Source organism: Pseudochaenichthys georgianus, chromosome 17, assembly GCF_902827115.2.
Source record: "Pseudochaenichthys georgianus chromosome 17, fPseGeo1.2, whole genome shotgun sequence".
Lineage (NCBI taxonomy): Eukaryota > Metazoa > Chordata > Actinopteri > Perciformes > Channichthyidae > Pseudochaenichthys > Pseudochaenichthys georgianus.
In genome coordinates this window covers 30771881-30794773 of record NC_047519.1, presented here as the reverse complement: position 1 = coordinate 30794773, position 22893 = coordinate 30771881, and the positions used below count along the sequence as shown (strand labels likewise).

General features: G+C 42.1%; 3 protein-coding genes across 3 annotated transcripts in view; 1 reads left to right on the top strand and 2 right to left on the bottom strand.

Annotated features, from left to right (window-relative positions):
* Positions 1-1024, bottom strand: part of LOC117462598 (collectin-12-like) — a 54899-nt gene extending 53875 nt beyond the window's left edge. Inside the window, 1 exon segment of the mRNA XM_034104871.2 lies at positions 577-1024. Coding sequence (XP_033960762.1) covers positions 577-652 — 76 coding nt within the window. The 5' untranslated portion in view covers positions 653-1024.
* A 4073-nt stretch (positions 1025-5097) lies between these two features.
* clul1 (clusterin-like 1 (retinal)) lies at positions 5098-11265 on the top strand. The gene is made up of 9 exons (XM_034105283.1): positions 5098-5142; positions 6902-7056; positions 7344-7492; positions 7575-7745; positions 8331-8769; positions 9674-9796; positions 10389-10600; positions 10821-10999; positions 11170-11265. The coding sequence occupies exons 2-9, from the start codon at positions 6951-6953 to the stop codon at positions 11186-11188; spliced, it is 1398 nt and encodes a 465-aa protein (XP_033961174.1). The 5' UTR covers positions 5098-5142; positions 6902-6950; the 3' UTR covers positions 11189-11265.
* A 234-nt stretch (positions 11266-11499) lies between these two features.
* yes1 (YES proto-oncogene 1, Src family tyrosine kinase) overlaps positions 11500-22893 on the bottom strand; it is a 33270-nt gene continuing 21876 nt past the window's right edge. Inside the window, exons 7-12 of the mRNA XM_034104044.2 lie at positions 21474-21629; positions 18203-18382; positions 17753-17829; positions 16720-16873; positions 16091-16222; positions 11500-13357 (exon numbers count right to left, since the gene is read on the bottom strand). Of these exons, the coding sequence (XP_033959935.1) occupies positions 13149-13357; positions 16091-16222; positions 16720-16873; positions 17753-17829; positions 18203-18382; positions 21474-21629 (908 nt within the window). The 3' untranslated portion in view covers positions 11500-13148. The remainder of the gene's footprint in view (positions 13358-16090; positions 16223-16719; positions 16874-17752; positions 17830-18202; positions 18383-21473; positions 21630-22893) is intronic.

Here is a 22893-nt window from a genome sequence, read left to right as displayed (position 1 = left end):
AAGCTAGTAAAGGTGCTGCTTGTTACTTTGTATACTGCAGGTGTAACTAAAGTCTTATTTAAGTGTTTGTATTTCACATTATTAATCCAAACGTGCAAAGTAACTACATATATTAAACACATGTAGTGTAGTAAAAATGTACCTCTGAACTTTAGTGGGGTAGAAGTTCAAATAACAAAACATTAACATACTCAATTAAAGTACTTAAGTACAATTTTGTAAATGTAGTTACTTTCGACCACTGCCATTATCTACCCAACATAAAGTGACCTGCTCTCAGTGAGGCTGTAATCATGTGTTGTGGCTTTGTTGTGAGCAGTTCAGTTAATGTAGGTTGGTGTTTGATGTGCAGCAGGCAGATGCAAAACAATCCCAAGCAGAGTTTCTTAATTGAATCCAGATGTTAGACGGAGTTGCAGCCCACGCATTCCTCAGGTCTCAGACTGAGAGAAAGAGGTAGAAAAGTGACAAAGAAAGTGCGAGAGCAATGTTGCACGGGTAAAAAATAGCTCATTAATGAAAGTGTGGAGTGTGCTTCAGTTATTTCTGTTGGTGGATGGCGCTGAATGAGCCTACCTTTCATTGTGGTTTACAGGACTCTACCGTAGTGAAGCTGTTGTTTGAAGTCACATCCACAGCATCGCAATGGCATCTGCCCACAAGTTCCCTTTGAGCGCACAGCAGCTAGGAACTGCGAGTATCCCAATATCCACCGTTTGTTGGAGGAGTAGCAAAGAAGAATCAAAACTCCATCCAACTCTCAGGAAGATTTATAAAGCGCAGGTAACTTGAGGGTCGCACCTCAGATGCTGCACCACAGAGAGGAGTGAACTTTGTTGGGAATGCAAGAAGGACTTGCAAGAGGGAAACAAATGTCCTCTTATTAGTAGAGTAGTCTGGAAAGATGCTGAGGTGAGGGGTGTATCCTTGTCCAGCTCAGCACTCTGTGGTACCCGCAGCAGTAACCGGAGAAACTCAGAAAGTGAAGGAATCCAAACGTGAGAGGAAGTGGTGCGCCCGTAGGGCTGCGAGTAGAAACCACGTGTTACAACATCTGCGCGCACAGTCTGCACCCCGTGTGTGTGTGTGTGTGTGTGTGTGTGTGTGTGTGTGTGTGTGTGTGTGTGTGTGTGTGTGTGTGTGTGTGTGTGTGTGTGGTGTGTGTGTGTGTGTGTGTGTGTGTGTGTGTGTGTGTGTGTGTGTGTGTGTGTGTGTGTGTGTGTGTGTGTGTGTGTGTGTGTGTGTGTGTGTGTGTGTGTGTGTGTGTACTGCGCATAATTGCGAGTTTTGGACTTCATTATAGGCGATTAACAGGTAGGCTACAACAGAGAACAACTCCTTGGGCAATATGCCTGTTTTGATTAGAGGAGATTAAGTGACATCCATTTGATTCACTGACTACACAAAGTTTGAAAATGTGGAGGGAATGTCCTGTTGCTGCTCGTGTATTTAATTTAAAAAAATTTTGAATAGAGCTAGTTTTATGTTGGTCCAGGCCTTGAGTTGCAGGAAGGTGTTTCTTTCATAAAATATTGAACATTATTACCATAATACAGTATTACTATTGTTAATATTAGCACATTTCAATGTGTTTGCTCACCTCAGAGAGACCTTTACGTCCTAATACGTCGGCATGTCCTGCCTCAAAAATATTAAAATATAATTAATGCAAATAAACTACTTCTTCTAATAATAATAATCATAATCAATTCAATAATATAAATACTATATTATTTTTATTATAATATACTTGTAATATAGTCAAGACAAAACATGCTTATTACATGCTCAAAAACTGATCTTAAATCTGTATTCAGAGTTCCCTCTGTCAGCAATATACCAACAACTACACACACATTTCTATCAGTATTTCTCTGTGTTGTGGTTGACATGATGATGATGATGATGATGATGGTGATGGTGATGATGATGATGATGATTGTTAGGAGTTAAGGGGAGAGGCTGAGCATCACTATGACATGTGGAAATTGACAAATGCTCCATGTTTTTTAGGCTGTAAACTTGAACTGTTATGTAAGCCAACTAGACAGACAGTGTATCACTCTTCCTCCTACATTAGCAGATAAAAGGCATCACATACTTGAATGAATGGTAAATAAAGAATGCTGGAAATAACTGCATCCCGGACTGAAACTGTCTTTTCGCCGACATCTCTTCACCTGCACTAGTGGCCGTATCAAAGCCGCGATTGGTCAGATGTCGATTCATTGCAACGGGGGGGGGGGGGGGGGGGGGGGGGGGGGACTGCGCTGAGAACTGCGCACAAGCCGAGCTCATAAGCCGAGGCCCCCTGCGCAATGTGAGGCCCCATGCAGCCTGCATGATCGGCCTGTAGGGAGGGACGGCCCTGGTACAGAGGCTCTGAACAGACACTGTATAACTCCTGGTGTGTGTGTGTGTGTGTGTGTGTGTGTGTGTGTGTGTGTGTGTGTGTGTGTGTGTGTGTGTGTGTGTGTGTGTGTGTGTGTGTGTGTGTGTGTGTGTGTGTGTGTGTGTGTGTGTGTGTGTGTGTGTGTGTGTGTGTGTGTGTGTGTGTGTTTTGATAATATTGGCTGGGATTCGTTGGTTTAAACAAGTTTGAATGTGCTACTTATATATTAACTATCAATTTGTTCTTCAAAATCTTGCAATATTTAATCAAAACAATTGAGGACCTCTTTTATTCTGCACAACAGGTCTACATTAATCTGTTTCGCCAGATGGAGGCAGCATCAAGCTGTTCAGTTGACGAGGATTGTGCTATAGTTTCCTATTTACACATCCAGCAGACAGAGAGCACCTGATGAATAAAAGTAAAATAGCCTATCTCTTTAAGATCTTTCGCCTGAGGGAAATATCTGCCTTTTAGCTGCTAAGTTGTTCACCAGCTTGTCTCTCTGCTGGGCTTGTAGTGTACAGTGGGTTTGTCAGAGCCTTTCACTGAAAACAAGGCTGCCTCAGCTCAAAGCAATGATAAGGCTATGGGAACCGAAACAGAAAAAAATTGTGGGACATTAAACAAAAAAACGAGCTAAATTATGCTATCGAATTCTGCAGCCTCAGGTGGTAAACGTCTGTCTCTATAAGCGACGCCTTTCACATTACACAAAGTAATTTATTATAAAAGCTGTTCACAGAATAAAAATGTATTTGTAATAGAGCTTAATTTATATATATATATATATATATATAAATATATATAAGGACTGGCACAGTGATCACTCAGTGTCCATGTAAGACATAACAAAGTATGTTTATTATTTACATCTGCTCTTTGTTTAAAAAAAAGAAAAATTCTGAGAGGCAACATATCCCTCAAGCAAAAACTGTTACTCATTTTAATTGGATTTCTCACACTTGCTGCATGCTCATTACTGCATTTTTCTACTGGGGAAATATTTGCTCCACATTCTCCTTCAAGTGTTAAAAGAGCTTAAATAAGACATCATTTAAACAAGGCCTGTTCCCTCAGAAAACTCACACGGCTCTCAGACCTGTAGGCTCCCAGCTGTTAACGGGTTCATCCATTAAAGCCGTTTATCCCCTGCACCTGTTTATCTCTTCAGTGCAGGACTGCATGCTTTGATCAGTAACTCAGAACTTAACACAGGAGCACATCGTGAGTTATATGGACACGCTGCTTCACCTTGAAATGTAGAACTCTCCAAAAAGTCAAAAGTGCATTTGATGTGTGAGCACAACATCAACAGAACAACGCTTTCTCCTGCAACACGTCTTGAAGTTCAACTCATGGAGACATTTTTTTTGTGATTGACATTTATTCCTATATTGCGTGCATGCAGCCCGAGATCTTTTTTTTTATTGTCAACTGTTTTACCTTTAAGTCGGCCGCGGGAGAACATGGGAAGAGTTTCCCCCCTGCAGCGTTATAGGAACCAGGTGTTGAAGGTGTCAGCATTGCAGGCTGCAGACTGACCTGAAGCTGTTTCAGATTATTGTCCAGTCAGGATGCTATTATCTGGGTCACAGCATGCAAAGGGGGGCACATGTTTTAGGTGAATGGGGCACGATGGAAGAAACGGGGACGGAGGAACCCTTTCACCCCGAGTCTCTCACATTCCTGGAGCGGGAATGATAAACAGCTTCCTGCTGGGAGGAATGTTCTCCTAAACTAAAAATACTCTGGACTCACATCTGGGCAAGGATCTAATAATAGCTGGTTTTAAGTTGTACATGAATGATCAATGCAAACCAACACCTACAAAATAACAGCTAAGCTAATGGGTTGATTACATTTAGGGCTGCCACAGAATATGAAATTAACTACACAATTATTGTGGCCAAAATAATTCCCAAAAACCATATAATGCAATATTTAAAGATAATATATTTGTTATAAAAGGCCTGGGCCTTAGGTCTTTCTGCATGTAAATGGTCTGTGAGGGCTAAGGGCCTGAAACGCCTCCATTGGACTCCTTTGTTTACTTCTGTAACATTGTGACATCACTATGTAACACTCACACTTCCATTGGCTAGCGCTCCAACACATTGTACATGATCTCTAAGTGGTTGACCAATCACAACAGAGCCGGCCAGCTATCCAATCAGAGCAGACTGGGCTCTGGTTTCAGACAGAGGGTGAAAAGAGGTGCTGCTGCACAGGCAGTATCAGAAAAATAAAAACCGTTTTGAACATTAAAGCATGGAGACATGTCACAGTAGAGGCACAACATACAAATGCGAATCTGAGAGTGAGCATAATGTCAAATACTTTTCTGCCCCTTAAGAAAGACAATATGTCAAACATGTACTTTCTATTCCTCCAAAGGTGTACTATTAAACATTTCCGTATTTTATCCAAATGATAATATTTGTTCAGATAATTTGTGGCTTCTGTTGTGTTACAGTACATTCTGATGTTACCATACATCAAACGCCTTTCTAAGTGTAAACAGTAGCCGGACATGACTAAGCAGCCCCTTACGTAAAACCAACCTCTCTGGCAGCGTGTTGAATGCTGGATTAACGGGCATCAACATGAACAAAGACTGTAATAGGATAAAGACTCCAGTGGAACAAGCACAAATAGACCGGTCAGTTCGACTTCAACTCCAAGCCTACTGTCCACACTGAGCACTTTGTGTATGCCCGCAAAGCAGGAGCGTCTCCACTCTTTTACTGGTGAGTTTATGTTGTGATTATTACTTACGGTCTTTTTCTCTATTTGTAATTAGTCATCAAATTAGATTTTAAATTTACATTTCTTGAGTTAAGCATTTTATTTATTAGTGTCATGATATATTCTTAGGATTGTGTGCTATTGTAGTAAATGTTATTTTTGATACATTAATCATTTGTACAGCTGTATGTTTTATTGCTACTTTTGAAAGGATACTATGGATTAAGATGATGATGATTAATGCATTACTTTAATCAATATTAGTACATTCATTTATAGATCATATGAGCTTGTTACAAACAACAGCTTGGCATGTTTGGAGTAGGATATAATAGAGCAGCCTAAACCAATAATGAAATAAGTGAAGAGTACATCCTCAGTTACTGTAAATCCCCGCTGGATGTTAATTTGTATAACTCCTCGTTAGTCTGAACTGGGGCAGGTGAGTTTAGCTTGTTTACTGGTTACTAAGTTAGCAAGTAAACACAACATACTGTAAACAGGCTACATGTCACTTCATGTAGCCTGACCTCCTGACACAGCAGATGGTGCAGGCATAAACACAGCTCAGCAAGTTTTAAACCCCCTACCGTTCACCTCCTAATAGTGGTGCTTAAAGTGAAAAAACAAAAACAAAGACAAGGCTGCTATAGGTCAGTGTATTCTTAAAAATGAAAGAGATAATCCTTAATAGTATTTGTAGAGTTAAAATGTGTAGAGTTAAAATGACACAGCTAAGCAACATAAACAATTAGATGTAGAACACCATTAGGTCTTTAGCAGTATTATTTAACTCCCGTTATCTCTTAAGTATATTACATAATGCATTGTTAGAGGAATTTAAGATTTGTATTGCCAAAACTAGGTTGAAGTTGTTGCATATGACAATCAAGCCTTTACATACAGGACGGACATGTAATATATTCCACATTCTAAAGTACAAATCTAAAACGTAGGTATTTTACTCGTCACTGTAATGACTGTACATATGTTAAAGGTTGTGTTGGGACACATCTTTGTAGTCGAACCAACTAAAATAAACTGTTCCAGTTACCTTCTGACATCAAAAGGATGTAAGTCCATTTGGGCCACATGACTGTGGTTGTTTAAGTGTGCACAGATGTGCAGCACCACCAAGAGGCAGACCTACTTATGACCACGTACAGTATTTGACGTTTAATCATGCTCAGAACAAATCCTATTAGCTTTCTGGAACAGACCTAACCTGTTGCTTTTGTTTCCTTATTTAAACACAGTGTGTGATCATAATGCAAATGTCAGGGTAGCTGCTATTTTCTTAAAATACAAGTGTAATGAGTTAAGACTTTCAATTCCTCTAATAAAACAGTTACAACAGGTCTAAGAGAAATGGGCAACCAGACTACGGTATACAGAATTACTGAGTTAATTGAATAACTGCAATTTGCCGTGTTTATACAGCTAATTTAAATGATTTAACTGCATTTTGAAAATAAAATGGTATGGCAGTAGATCAAGTCAAAAGGAAAACAATGTCCCTGTGCATTTAAAATAAAGTAAATATAGGTTATATCTTTATTTGAGATGTAAGATTTCACTGTAACAGGAATGCGGGTGCAGGGGAGAAATACAATACAGACCCTTCCAACAATTTAACATCTTCAGACTTTAATATTGAAAACTAAATTAAATTAAATACTCTTTAGACTTTAGACTTTTCAGGGATCTTCAACTGTATCTTATTCTGTACCGATAGTAATATCACATTTGATGTCCTTTCAGAATCCTTTATCCAGAGTTTTAAACTTCAAAGCTGCTGAGCGAGCTCAAGATGAAGCTGCTGCTTGGTTTGTTTGTTCTGGGGGCGACTCTGGGGGTCCTTTATTCTGCCCCAGAGGACGAACCCACCACCACCATCTCAAAGGACACCTTAAAACGTGAGTCAGCACAAAACTTTGAATGTATCTTTACCTTCATTTAGAGGGAACATGTTTGATGTTGTTCATCAAAGTCAAAAGTACATTTTTATCTGCCACGGCAAAAAAGTATGTTAGAGTTGTGTATTCTGATATATAATGTGGATAACAGTGGAATTAAATCATAGGCTTTCTAGAGGTGTCTTAATTAGTTTTCAATGTCATATACTGTAAATCAGATTGCATTATTTAATAAAGAGACAATCGTTTTCACCCTATTTGTGTTTTTCTTTTCTTCTCACTCTCAGAGTTGTCCCTGGATGGGGAGAAACTTGTGGATGAGGAGGTGAGGCGGGCTTTGTACGGGGTGAAGCAGATGAGGGAGGTGATGTGGAGGAACGAGCAGAAACACGAACACCTCATGAAGTCTCTCCGACACAGCAGTGAAAAGAAGAAGGTAAGAACAACATTGACCTAAGAAAGAAAGACAGACAGAAAAAAAGCACACAGATAAAACATGTCTTCCCTTCTCCCACCAGGAGGCAGACCAGCTGACCAAGGAGGTGAAGCAGAAGCTGCAGGAGGCCGAGCAGCAGTGCAAAGAGTCCCTGCAGTCTGAGTGGGAGCAGTGCAGTCCCTGTCTGGAGGACGCGTGCAAAACATTCTTCACCTCCACCTGCCGCAGGGGATATGGCTTCTTCCATGCCAAGGTATCCAACTCCACTTCAGACCTTCTTACTCTATCCTCCAAACTATTGCAGCAACATCGGCAAAAATAACAAAAATATAACTTTTATTTGGCTCTTTTTGGGATGCAATATGTGGCTCAAGGTGGTGGAATTGTCTTATTGTATTGTTCAGTAAACAATGCATCAAAACATCAGGTAAGAGAACAAGTGCTAAATGACCTGTTTTCATTTTTTAATAATGACATTAGTCCAATTAATGAATAAATATTGCTGCACTAGTACAAAATGTAAATGTGCCAAAACAGCATTCTTTGTATGTAATTTCCTTTAGACCAGTGCTTCAAATACTTGTGGGCCTTGATCAGTTGTAACCCCTGGTAGTGTCATCATTTGGGATCACTTTAACCAAAGGGACCGTTTTTGTTGCCTTATTTTCAATATTTTTGGAGGTCTGAAGAGGTTCAACGGTACATTATTTAACAAGAAAAGATCTTAGGAACAGCAAGTAAACTACGTTTTGTGTTGCAGAATTTAGTTTTTCTTACTGCCCATAAACTTCTCGTGACCCTGGGTTACAATAACAAACCATCTCTTTTCACTCTGTAGGTGGAGAACTTCTTCCGCAGAGTGTCTGGGCACTTCGGCCCCAAAGAGGCCCGTCTGGATGCAGGGGACATCCTGGTGAACCAGGACCTTGAGGACAGCAACATGGAGGCGGACCGCATCGAGGAGTCCTTCAGCAGCCTGAGAAGCAGGGTCGGGGGGCTGGTGAACCGCAGCGTGGAGCTGGTCTCCACAATGAGCGGCCGGCTGGACCAGGTCCTGCAGAAAGCCTTCCTGAACTACACCGACTCCCTGATGGAGGAGGACACCGCGGACCCCTACGACCCGGCCCGGGACTCCAGCTTCCTGCAGGGGGTGGGACTGGAGGACGTTCTGGAGTCCTTCTTCGACTTCGGCAAGAGTGTGGTGGAGGAGTTTGGAGCAGTGGTGACCCAGAGGTTTGAGGACATCCAAAAGGCGGTGGAGGAGCAGAAGAAGAAAGGTAAAGACGGCAGAAAAAATGAAAAACATGGATTGTTTACTTATGTAGAATAAATAATAACACAGGGTATGAATACTCAGGAAAAATCATGCATTCAAATTGTACCTAATTCAAGTAGGCCTACAGAAATATAAGTATGAACATATTATACTCCAGGTGCCAAAAAAAGAACACACCAGCCCTCTTCAGTATAATATAGACCTACGTTATATTACTTGATTATACCGGTTGGGGAAATATTTTCCAAGGCCCATAACTTTGACCCAGTTTATCAGTTCATGCTGTCCTGACTGAGCACACGCACCTGTAGCTTTGGCTGCTGTGCTCAGTGTTCTGTCTCCCTGTTCCTGCCTGTTGGCGTCAGCTGATAGAGGTGTTATGGTTCTATCTTATTATGCACAATGTGGATTATTCTCTCTGAACTAGCTAACTACACGGGTCTGGGGTAGAGTTCTTCAGAATTGACGTGGCAACTCTACCGTGAATTCAGAACCTCTGAGTCTTTGACATGTTTTGTGAATTCTCCGGCCGAAGCTCCAAATAAACCCCTCAGTGTTTGCCATCAAAGCTCCAGCTCTCCCCGCGTCTCCTTTGAGTTGGTGACTCCTCCTGCATTGCTACACAGAAGTTTCCTATTGGTGTATTACGTGTTAGAATAAAGTGTGAATACTCAAATTAAGTACATGTACCTCAGCGTTGTTGGCCTACCAAGTACATGTCTTGGATAAATAAAGGCCTACTTTGTTAAAATTATTTTAATGACAAAATATTGATAATATTGCACTCAAACGAGATGTGGGAACTTGGAGAATATTAGAGAGTGTGTTGCTTTTTACTTACTTTATCTTTGTACACAGTGTAAATTAATAAAAAAACACTAATCTAGTTGTTCTGTTTGCTGTAGGGAGGGAGATGTTCCCTCGTTTCCTGCAGAACAGGAAGTTGTGCCGGGACCTTCGCAAACAGACCTCCGAGTGCTGGCAGCTGCAGAGCCAGTGTGAGGCCTGTCAGGGAGCGCTGCTCACAGGTGAAGCTCCACCACCAACAACACCACCAACACCACCAACACCATCAACACCACCAACACCAACACCACCAACAACACCCACACACTCTCCGTTTACCTCAGCTGAAGTGTAGGAAGACTGTGATACAAGTAAAAGCCCTGCAATCAAAATGTTATTCAACTAAAAGTACAAAAGTATTAGCATCAAAAATATTCTTCAAGTACCAAAAGTAAAAGTACTCATTATGCAGATTGACCCATTTCAAAATAATATGTCATTATGTTTTGATTAAGCGTTATCAAAGCTGGTAAAGGTGGAGCATGTTTTAATCACTTTTTATACTGCAGGGTAGCTCGTGAATTTTGACTCCAGGTGAAACTAAAGTCTAATTGTTGTTTATATTTCACATCATTAATCCAAATCTGCAAAGTAACTAAAGATATTAAATCAATGTAGTGAAGTAAAAATACACAATTTACCTCTGAATTGTCGTGGCGTAGAATTACTAAGTAGCAACAAATTGAAATACTCAAGTAAGTTCAAGTATCTCAAAATTGCACTTAAGTATGTGTACTCGAGTAAGTACATGCCTGCTCCTCCTTCTTCCCCCAGAGTGCCCCAGCGTCCGGGACCTGCATGTGGAGCTGGATGAGGCCTCCCAGATGTTGGATGTTTCCACAGAGCAGTACGATGAGATCCTGTCCATCGTCCATCACCACACTGATGAGACCGTCAACTGGCTGAGCAACATGGCGGCTGACTACAGCTGGGTGGCTCAGTCTGTGAACAGCAACACTCCTGAACACATCTTCAGTGTCAACGTGGTGAGGAGTGGAGGACATGAATGAAAAGGGGAGATTCATAGAGTGTATGGTTAGGAAGTCTTCAGGAAATAATCATCTACTAAAAAACATTCACAAGTGTCATGAGTTGCTCTAACTTTGGAGCCATGCATGCCAACTGTATGGGGAAACCCTTTTAGTCCAAATCCAATAGGCCGGATGCAATTTGATAATCGTTGGTGTGACTTCTCCCATCCTGCAGGTGGCACCAAACACCCAGGATGAACAGAATGAGTCTGAGACGGAGACCAAGGTGGAGGTGAACATCCTGAACTCTCCCCCACTCATCTTCTCTGTCCCTGGGGAGCTGAAGCTGAGGGACCCCACCTTCATCCAGTATGTGACTCAGGAGGCTCTGAGCAAGTACAAGGAGATGGTCAGGTGAGAGCTTTGATTTACCTCCACCACCGGCTGCTTCTACTGTAGATGTACCTTTTCTTTAAAGACATGAACAAAATAGGTACTGGAATTGAGACAAAAGTGTGCTCAAACTTCAACTATAGTCAAGTACTTCGTCTATTCTGACATCAATGAATTCTGCTTCTTCACAGGTACGGTGAGGATGAGTAAACTACTGTCTCCTTTTCTAAACTTCTACCAGCACTTTCTTTTAAGATTAGAAATAGCTTGTGCTCCTGTATACAAACCATGTCAATCATTCCTATTTATTGAATGTAAAATGAAGAAAATGTACATACCCGTTTTAAATTGGTGTACATAAATACAATGAAATACCAAAAGAGTCTTGAGTGATTTATAAAAGGTCACATTGAGCTTCTTGGAGCCGAGTTGTTCAAGACGTGGACATCCACACTTCACATCGCAGGCTGATCTGAACGAGGTTGGATGTTGCTTGCAAAGAACAAGACAAGGCTAAAAGACTCCTTTGAGGAAACACTTTTATTTTTTCTGAACAAAATCATATTAGTTACCATTCTCAGTAATGTCATTATCATCTCCCCACCAGTTCAAGTTCCATTTTCAGGAACAATCACATATTAGCTTGTGAGTGAAACACAAAGAAAAACTAAAGAAATTCACATCTTTGTCCGATTCTTATTATTACTTATCGACTGACAGTACGATTTCCCATCTCATACTGCTGGACAGACAGCGGAGGTAACCTTTTATATTACTTATAAAAGCACCAACGCCCTGACCTGCCCACTGTGTGTGCACGGTGTTTGTTTTGTCTGGTATTAATAACTCTGGGAAGTAAGAACACCATAAAGGGGAGCTAGAGAGGAAAATACCACCTGACAGCCGTTGTTCCTTAACACATGGCTGGTTGTGCATTTACAAATTAAAATGGTGTTGTAGGATTTAGATGAAAGGATTCCCTCCGTTAGACAGAGAATTCTTTAGAGTAAAGGCATGTTAAGTTTTAGTTTGGTGGTATTTTACTGAGAAGAACAGAAAGAAATACTACAGCAGCATGTATGATTTACATGATCATGGAAAAGACCTAACATAATCCTTCACCAGGAATAGATGGGAAAACCGCCATTTTAAAACTGTGCAACTTTGTTAAGATTCTTTTACAGCAATCGGAAATACGCACCAAGATGCTTATTTCCGATAACTACTCAAACATACTTCAATTTCACAGCTGATATTCAAAACATTTATAAAATGTTAAACAGGAAAAAAGTTATCGCACATGAATATTATCAAAATAGCTGTTTATGATTTCAAGTCCCCGTTTAAATTAAAAAACAATTAAAAAAGCATATTAAAATCCGATGTGATTTGCCATTCAAGCGACCGTATTAAATATAATTTGTAGGATTTCTAAACACGGCTTTCTCATGTTCTCACTCATCCACCTGATCACACCTGCTGAAAATACATCTTTGCACGTACTGTGTGTACATCTGCTTTGATCTCTCCGTACATTCGTTCATCCGTAAAGTACAACCAGTCCTCCTCCTCCTCCTCCTCCTCGCACCTCCTCCATCACAGCTTCACAGACGCAGCACACACTGACATGTCAACCATAGTTGTTGGTCAACAACATAACCCATCAACCTGCATTTAAAAACCAAACTCATGTACATACAAAAGATCTTGACTTCAATATCAAAGAACTGTGTAAAATAAATTGGGGTTGAATTAGATGAGGGGGCATTTAAAAAAGTAAAAAATGGTGCGTCTGCAAGTAGCCATCAATTTAAAATGAGAAGACAGCCCCTCTCCGTTTGATCACAGTGTTGTGGCCGGTCCATGTGGATTATTCTGATGAGCAGGCTTCCCAAAGCTTAAAGTACCAGCACCAATCTGCACAGTTGGACATTTCCTCAAACATTTGGTCCCCGATTAGCCAAGGGACGTCCCTCTACTTCAGGGAACATTTTCTTCTTGCTTCTGCAGATAAACCAGGGTGGCTGTGGACTAGTTTGTAGCTTTGACACCTTGTCTCTGCAGCCTCATCAAGGCTTTTCCCCATGTCGAAAGTCCTGTGTTGTACCCGGCTTTGCTCTCCACTGATGTATGAAGCCAGAGTTCACCCCCCAAACAATCCCCCCCCCAACTAAAGGTTGTCCCCGGGCTGGTACAGTGGCTCTGTGGCTGTGAAGTAGTCTTCCAAAAAGGACTGGATGTATTCGAAGGTTGGTCTCTCATCCGGCTCCTTCTTCCAGCAGTGCCTCATCATCTCGTGGAGGGACTCGGGGCAGCCCTGGGGGCAGGGCATGCGGTACCCTCGCTCCACCTGCTCAAGAACCTCTCGATTCACCATACCTGGAGAGAAAATACAACACATGCAGTGTGAATGGACATCTAGCGTTTTTAACCATAACACTTTCCCGTGTGCATCACTCATCATGTAATACAGCTGGGTACAAAACATGACCATCATTTTCAAGTAATATTTAACACGTGTCCCAAAATTAATTAGCTCAGCCGTTTCCTAAAATTGTAGGTACTTTTATATTGATACATACTGTTTCATAACTAATAGGGTTTTTACATTAGTTATAGTTTTGTAGCTATTATTTGACGGCAGAGATTTAGAGGAACATGATGGATATTACATTTCATAAAATGCCACTTAAACGAACAGCTACATGGATTAGTGTTAACAACAATCATGTTAATGTGACTTCCCTCTGTGGGTCAGTGGGAGTTCATTAAGAGAATGGATGACAAGGGGCCAGTTTTCTGGTGAAGAAACATTGTGCAAATCTTATCAGGAAACAACCCAGTCCACAGCCTGAAGCAGGAGAAACGTGTTGGCATCAGGCAGCGTTAAAAAAGAAGCCCATCCACTTTGTGAAATGAGAAAGATGAAGGAAAAAACAACCTAGGTGGAACAGTATTTCCTGTAAGGACCCATACAGGGCAGAAACATTTACTAAAATCTAACCGACCAGTCATATTTGGCTAAAATAAACCCCTACAGGATTTTGCCACTCCCACAGTGCTGCTTCTTCTTCTGGCTTTTCCTGCACTACTAAAGCACCAGAGACGTGGATATCTTCCTAAGACAGGAAGACAGTGATCCCGAACCCGGTGACACGGCGCTGAAACCGCTCCATGGGGAGCTGAACAGCAGCTAAAAGAGGTTGTGACTCAGAGACAGTGGTATGGTCCCAACCACATCCTCCCACTGCGTCTCTCTGTGGGAGAGAGGGGATCAGATTATCTCAGACTCTGGGGGAGAGGAAGGGCCCGGAGCGACTACTGGGACCCGGATACGATGGCAGCGTGGGGACTTCGGATGCTGAGGTGTTAGCGTGATTTATGTCTTAAATCTGAAACCCTCATCTCTAATAACGTGCATGTCTGAATATCTGAATGAGTGTGTGTGAATCTATATATAAGAAGGACTGAAATAGAAAAAAAGATGATGTGTTCCCAGGCTTGCTGCGTGATCTCGGTATACGTGCCTCATATCGCTTCTTTAAAACAAAAGGGCAGAAATAAAGAGGAAGTGTAACTACTTTTTATTTATTCATTTATTTTGTATGTCTTTGCTTTGAGTGCTGTCACGTCAGTTTAATGTGTCTGAATGTAACAGTGATATAATGTACTTTTTGATTTGTCATTGTTTTTCGGGGTTGTTTATTTCCGTGCGTGTTTGTGCTTGTGAATGTGGAATACAATTCATAAAGACTGGGGGGAAAAAAGAAAAAAAGAGAGGCCTAGAAAGACTGCAGCTCAGCAGGACAGAGCCACACATGTCCCGTGAGTCATACTCCTCTTTTAAGAAGCGAAAAGAGGGGCTCAGCCTCATGAATCTGCAGCTCTGGGGCGAATAATTAGACCAAACGGGTTGCTCTGAAACCAAAGAGGGCCCTGGGAACCAGATGGCCTTCTACATGAGATGGTGGTTAAGTCTGCCATATGGCACGCTCTGTAATCAGTGCCACAGACGCACTGCAGCACTGCTGTCCTCCAGCAGGGGGCAGACATGAGGCTGCACACCACAGGAAGAGGGAGATCATGTGAGAGCACAACTTTCCCATGCATTAACAAGTCATTTCAGCAGAGATGGGGTCGTTACATACTTTAAAAAAAAAGTAATATATTACACTACTTCGTTACTCTCTACATAAAGTAACTCGTTACTTTACTCGTTACTTTACTCGCAGGGCCGGCCCGCCCCTCCCTGCAGGCAGATCACGCAGACTGCTAACGTTTCAAATGTTCTCTTTAGTTCAGTTTCCATTGTCGCATAAGACTGATCCAGATCCTGAATGTTTTCCTATCTGACCGTGGCTGTCCTCTGTCTCCTGCTATCTGTATATTTTGCACAGTCTATCTCTGCTCACGCTGTTGCGTCGGCGTGTTCTCCTGCGTGTTGGCCATGTGTTGCACTGGAACCAGACACCGCAAAGACTTCAGCCGAGCACGTACGAACTGCGCATGCGTGAGTGGCAATAACTCTCCTTACCAGCAGGCGGCGGTAGTGTGTATTCGTCATTCAAAACAGGCAACAACCGGAAAACAGAGAAGAAGAACAGACTACGTGATATAAACAAACAACAAATAGCTGTGCGTTAGCTTCACCTTAGCATGTGTTCTTTGCAGGTGTTTGTTGAGGTTTGATTATGACTGATTTTAGAAAGTAACGAAGTCGGGACAATGTTAGTAACTGTAGTGTGATTACTGCATTATAAAAGTAGCGCGTTACACTACTCCGTTACCGACAAAAGTAATATTATTACAGTAACGCGTTACACCCAACTCTGGTCATTACACATATACGTTGACATATATCATCTATATGTCTATATATCATCTACATGTGTGGGAAAGTGCTATTAATAAAGGACGATGAGTTGAATTTCAGAATCATCCTGAGGCGAGGTTAATGAATTATTCCTGTTTCCCATGGAAGTGCAACCTATTCCTGACCGTAGGGGGCCAGGAATATAGACGGCAGGAAAAGGAAGCTTCATGTCAAATGAAAAGGGAAAAAAACACATCAAAACAGTTTTCTCCTCATCATCTGTGCTTCTTTATCGTTACCTGGGTACGGCACTCTGCCCTTGGTCACCAGCTCAGTCAGTAGTATACCAAACGACCAGCCGTCAGATTTGATGGTGAAGCGTCCGTACAGAGCGGCTTCAGGGGCCGTCCACTTGATGGGAAACTTAGCACCTGGGAAAAAAGAGAATAAAAACCAAAAAGGATTCATCAATATTTTCACAATTGATTGATCTGACCTTTGGGGCATTAACCTGCAGTTAAAACACTAATTGATTGTTCATTAAGTTAGTGAAACATTGTGATATGTGATGCAGGTATACTGAATGTACAATGAAAGTGTCAGCATGTGCTTGTGTAATTAATTATTGTCATTTCTTTATTTATATGCCGATTCTCTTTTGGTTTAAACGGTCAAAAGGTCTATAAAATGTAAGCAATTACTTGATATCTTTTCACAATAACACCAAACGCTTCATATTCAAACAGGTTTTTGGGATCCAAAAGCACTCCTGAATGCTTGAAACAGTTTTAGTTTAACCAGTGACTCCAAAGGTTATATTGAAGCACCAAAGAAGGCCTGAAGGGTTCAGAATCACTTTCTCATGTATTTATAGCTGATGTGGTTCTTAGAAAAGGCAGGCACACATGTGCCAGTTCTTAATACAGACCTTGTCTGGCGGTGTACTCGTTGTCCTCGATGAGCCGAGCCAGGCCGAAGTCGGCGATCTTACACACCAAGTTATCAGCCACCAGGATGTTGGCGGCTCTCAGGTCTCTGTGGATGTAGTTCATCCTCTCGATGAAGGCCATGCCGTCTGCGATCTGAGATGGGAGCGGGCCATGCAAAGAAACGGGGGGGAGGAGACAGAAAATACATGTTTTACCAGGATGCAACCAAAGCAAGAGATTTGAATCATTTTAAATGAAAATAAAATGATCAATAATTACTTTTGAATAAAACACTGCAAGTTTTTTTTAATATAGCATGTATCAACACAAGGCAATTCAAAGGGCTGTACAAAAACATTAACATATAGGGCAACAGAAACACCTAGTCAAATTACAGTTTAATAAACTTAAAAACAGTCATTACAAATCCAAGATACTACAAATGAAACCATCTAAAGTTACAAACTACAATAATAATACTCAATTAGCGGGGTCATTGGCCTATCATTCAACCCTAATATTAGTTATTTAAATACGAGATGATATGCAGCTGCGACAACAACTGGACAACTCTTTAACACGACTATCTGGATCTTTAACTCGGTGTAACGCTCAAACACTTTCCCCCTCCGCTGCTGAGCGAGGAGGAAGAAGCCTGGGAGTGTGCAGAGGCGAATTAAGAGCAGATCGCGGTGGGTTAGCGCACCGGCCGGCTCAAGTGGCCTCTGATGAGCGCTGCTTAAGTGCTACTGTGGCAGTTAAGTGGTGAAAAACCAGGGGAGGCGCACACACAGTGACGGGGGGGGGGTAGAGATATCAGATAGGATATTAAATAAACATGACAGCCAGGCGGAGACCAAACTGAGACTGAATATTTGACTCATACACACACGGCTGGGAAGTTTCCCACATGGAGCTTTCTTTGTTTTGTTGCTGATGCATGAAAGTGCTCCTCTCACACACCGAGTTAAAACAGCAGCCGGGCAGGTGGGAGTTTCTGTTTCTGTTCACACACTGTTTTATAAATCGTACCTGTGCAGCCATGTCCACCAGCTGCGGCAGCTTCAGATATCGACCGTCTCCCTCCTTCATGAAGTCCAGTAAACTACCTGCCAGAGTTCAGAGCAAAGCAGGGTGAATATATCTGTTTGGGCGTAGTGTAAAAACAACACTTGATTCAGCATTAGTTGAGAGTTCGGAAAACGCTCAAATAACCAAAAACACATTGAAGGCAACATGACTTCAAACATCATGGAGGCTTTCTGCATTAACTTCAGTTTTATGTTGGTCTTTATTGCTCTCACAGACCAATAAAGTTTAAGCGCTCTTATAACAAGAGTCACACTCAGGGTTTCAATGAGTCATCATAATGATGTTTGTCTGGATAAGAGGTTAAAGATGGTTGCTTTGCTACATTAATGTTATTATCCACAATGTCTGTGGTGTGTGCCAATACTTGACTTCTGCTTTTTGAGTTCGTACCTTTGGCCATGAATTCAGTGACTATGTAGATGGGCTCCTCGGACACCACGGCGTAGAGAGGAACCAGTTTATCGTGCCGGAGTTTCTTCATGATCTGAGCCTCCTGCAGGAAGGCCTCTGGGGACATGGTGCCGGGCTTCAGGGTCTTGATGGCAACCTTAGTAGTGCCGTTCCATGTGCCTGAATAAAACAAAACAAAATGATCACTCGGGTTTGAAATGAACCATAAAACAATGTTCTATTTCAAACAATAATTTATTGTCAGTTCAAGTCGTGCACACATTTCCAACATCAACAAGGAAGACGGAACAACAAGGGAACATAAATGTAACACTACATTTAATCACAATATGTTAAAGACCCTTTACGGTACGTCCACACGGTTCCGTTGCGTGCTTCAACGGAGATGCTTCCCATTCACTTTGAATGCGGTGACGTCAAGCTTTGCCGAACTGCATTGTGGTTCCGTCACGTCGCTTGGCCTCTGTTGCTCTCTTCGAAAGTTGAGAAAAGTTCAACTTTTCAAGTGTCGGCGGAAGCGCCAGCCAATCAAATCACATGCCAGTACAAGCGCGAGCCAATCACCTGCGTGCTTGAGTGTCCGGGGTGGGAGATTAATGTGATTGGTGGTTGGTCGCGCGCCAGACACGCCCACCGGCAAGCTTCAACGCGACGGAACCGTGTGGACGTAGGGTCCTTAATTCGGTATTTAACTCCTTATTTCATTTCAAGATTGAATGGTGCTTTAGTCAAACCTCGTTAAATGGTCGGACCCTGTTTCTCTGAATTGATGGCAATAAGTAATTATGTTTCATTCTTGGAGTTTAGCAAAGGGTTGATATTCAAATCGATGTTCATTTGGTGGAGCAGTTTTGACTAAACAGTGGTGAATAAACACTTGGTGCACTTGCTCTGAAACACCTTGAAATGATGACGGAAATGATTCCTCTCAGGCATGTCCAATGCCTCAAGTGACACACACCGTCACTCTAAAACACAGAGTCCATTAAATACTTTTCGACCCCTTTTAAGTGATTGAAAAGTCGGTCCTAAAAAATCCGCCGTCATGACACTAATCCTTGGCAGCGCTCCCGCGTGAGAGGAGCTGCTCTCACTCCACGGCTCAAATCAGCCGCTTCCTGCTGCAGAGCCACTTACTCACGCCCTGTTTGCATACAATGAGCTGAGGCAGGAGATCGGCGGCTTCCGTCACAGCGCTGACCTTCGTGAATGAATCACACAGAACAAACTTCACACACACGCTGGAGGACAAAGTAGGGCAATGATAATATCTAATAATAATATATGGTGGCGAGCACATGGAGAACAATGGAGGTCAACCAGCACAAGGCATCATATAAAAACTCAATGTGGAACAAACAGGAGTTCTAGTAGCTGCTTCGCCCTTTGGATTTCAGTGTATCCATGTGGGTTTACCTTATTTGTTTTGTTTCACTCAGTGACATCAAATCAAACATGACTATTTCACACACACACACACACACACACACACACACACACACACACACACACACACACACACACACACACACACACACACACACACACACACACACACCACACACACACACACACACACACACACACACACACACACACACACACACACACACACACACACACACACACACACACACACACACACACACACACACACACTCAATTAAATTACATTTTTGTATTTTTTTTTCATATATATTTTGCCATCAACATTGATTCATATTATTATTTGTAGTCAAGTATTTTTAAGTATTATTATTAGTATATTCTCGAATATATTGTACATTTTAACATCTGTTTCCGCCTTTATCTGTACTGTATTTTCTTATCCGGTTGTCTGTGTATATGCAATGTATTTGCAAATAAACAGACACAAACGGTCAGTCAGAAGTTGTAGCCGAGTGTAAAACCATCAATAGCAGAGGGACAGAGGGACAGAGGGTCAGAGGGACAGAGGGACAGAGGGATTCCTGGGATTGCTCAGCGGAGGCTCGCAGGTCGAGGCTTGCTGCAGGCCACGCGTAATGAAAGAGTTGGAGCTGAAAGAGACTCGCGTTCCCTGAAAGCCCCGTCTCACATGCAGGCCGGAGAACTGAAGCGCAGGAGGTGACCTGTAATTACTGAGCTATGTGTGTGTGCGTGTGTGTAGCTCAACAGTAATCAGCATTTACATCAGTATGTGGGCCAGCGAGGCATCAAGACACGCTTTTTACAGAGGTCAGTCTCAACTTGAAACTAACGCAAATCTATAAACCCAGTTCGTGTGCATTTACTGCCTCCGAGTTGTTTCACATTACATCGACATCAGTTATAAATAATGTACAGCGGGTGCTTTGCATCTGTATGTAAACCCTAATGGCCGTGTGAGTGGATGCCCATGCAGTTGTTTATATTATTTAATAATTCATCATCAGTGTGAGCCTCAAACATAAATATTAGAGTGTGTATTCAAATGTATCTGCGGTGCTGACATAGGAAAGTGGTGGATGCATCCCAGCGTGTGATACGTCAGGCTTTCCATACTCTAACATCAGCTGACCAGTTTCACACACATCCAACCTGCATTCGCGTCATACAGCTTTTGCTCCAGCATTTCTGTGGAATTCACAGAGACTCCAACGGAAACGCTTTAACGGTCTATAACATAGAGTGTTATCATCAACATGCTGGACTGAATGCAGACCATTTCAATTAAATAAAGGCAAACATGTATTGGTTCCAGCGTCTCAAATGAAAATATTTGCTGGTTTACTTTGTCTTCTATGTTGTTGAAATGAACACCATTGTTGTTTCATTGGTGTCCAGATAATCAAATGTTACTAACATGGCAACTTTGGCTTTTGAAATTGTAAAAGGTGTTGTTCAATATTTTCTGGCATTAAATGAACGAAATCAATTCTTAATAAGGAACTAATCTGCAGATTAATATATGATGAAAGTAATCAAAGATGCAGTCAGCCGTAACAGAGGAGTAAATGTTACTTAGCCTGTGTGTTCAAACCTTCCAGCTAGGTTCAAAGAGCACAAGTATTTTCTATGACCCCAAACGCCCAGCACCAATTATTTCCAGTTGCAGCCTGTGCAAAATGTATTTCACAGTACTTCTTTCTGGTGTGACCAAGAAAAGAAAATACTCAAGAAATACCACATTTGCTGGGAGTCAATTTGTTTGCCTTACGGTTAAACCATTAACATCTTCTCAAGCCAAAGTCCATGCGTGTGTGTTTTAACAGCATTAATGGTTTCTTACCCATCCAGACTTCTCCAAAGCAGCCCTGGCCGAGTTTGAGCTCCAGTCGGAGAGACTCTCGCGGGATTTCCCAAGCATCCTTAGCTAGTCCCTGAGTCTGAGGCTTCACCGTGGGGCACACGGTCGTCAGCCTGTAGCATAGACCGTCCGAATGTTCTGGACAGGAACAGACATGTGAAGACAGAAAGAAAAGAATGTTTGAATTATCAGCCTCCAGCCTGGTAGCAAACTAAATAACTGTGTTGAGTTAAGAACAAAATCGTAGCAGCAACGGGAGTTATGCTTGTAGTCAAAGTGTAGCAGCTGAAAGAGGCCATTCAAACCATCTCATGAAACGCATGATTGTCATTCTGCACCCAGTAAAGGGAGACACAGCGAGCAGCAGCCTGTTATAGTGAAGCTACTGAACAGGTAAGCTGTTCTCAGGTATTGTTGACTCACGTCACGAGTGTAAAGCCTGCACTTAGAGGAATACAAAGAGTCAATTATAAGGCGCCCTGCCGGGAGTAAATTACATGAATCGTGTGGAAGCAAGCCGTGTCAACAACACAAGACCTAAATGAAATGTTGAGGAGCTGTAAAACAAACATCCTCTTGTTTATGGATGCTGCCTCTGAGTGTAAGTGTGTTCTTCATAAACAGTTTGTCCTGTGTGTGTGTTCATCATCCAGACGCGTTCTTCTGACTATCAGCTGGGTATCTCCCCCAGCACTGCTGCCTGCCTTTCAAATGTGAAGATTACAGCAGGCTTAAGTCTGTTTTTTTATTTACGAGACATTTTACATTCATGCCTCTTTCGGGTTGAGCCTTACATGGTTTGCTGTTTTGGGACTTTGACGTGATTTCTGAGCTGTGAGCGGATCAGTGAAGACACTGCTTCAAAATCACCACAGGAGGAAAACTGTTTGTAAGACAAACTCAGAATGTATTTCAGCAGATGTGCAGCTGAATAATGCATTTCCTCCTGCCAGAGCTGCATTCATTGGATAACATACTTTTATTTCAAAGACGCAAAACCTACAACTGATAAAACATTGGCTTATTTTCTCACATAAAACACTCAGAGAACAGCCGACTTGTTTCTGCATTTAAAGTGCACCATTGTATCTCTTGCACTATTTTTATTGCACTATTTGACTTCCTGTTACCGTACTTTTCGGACTATAAAGCGCACCTGCATATAAGCCGCAGCAGCTAAATTGTCCGTCTGTCTTGCTCTCGTTCCGTCTCTCGGTTCCACTTTTACTTTGGCGCGCTACCTGTCTCACTCTTTTCCGGCCTCCAGCTTTTCCTGCTGGAGCCCGCCGCTTAAAGGTGGCGGGCGCGGACCGGTCCTAGAGCCCATAGAGTTAAAGGTGGTTAATTTGACCTGTAAAATCCATAGATTTAGGAGGTTCCCTAGTGGCCGTTAGCTGTACAA

Excerpts from the sequence above, each read along its gene's own strand:
- clul1 (XM_034105283.1), top strand. The coding sequence starts at position 6,951 with ATGAAGCTGCTGCTTGGTTTGTTTGTTCTGGGGGCGACTCTGGGGGTC. Across the intron at positions 7,057-7,343 it reads CTCAAAGGACACCTTAAAAC|AGTTGTCCCTGGATGGGGAG; the intron begins GTGAGTCAGCAC and ends TCTCACTCTCAG. Across the intron at positions 9,797-10,388 it reads TCAGGGAGCGCTGCTCACAG|AGTGCCCCAGCGTCCGGGAC; the intron begins GTGAAGCTCCAC and ends TTCTTCCCCCAG.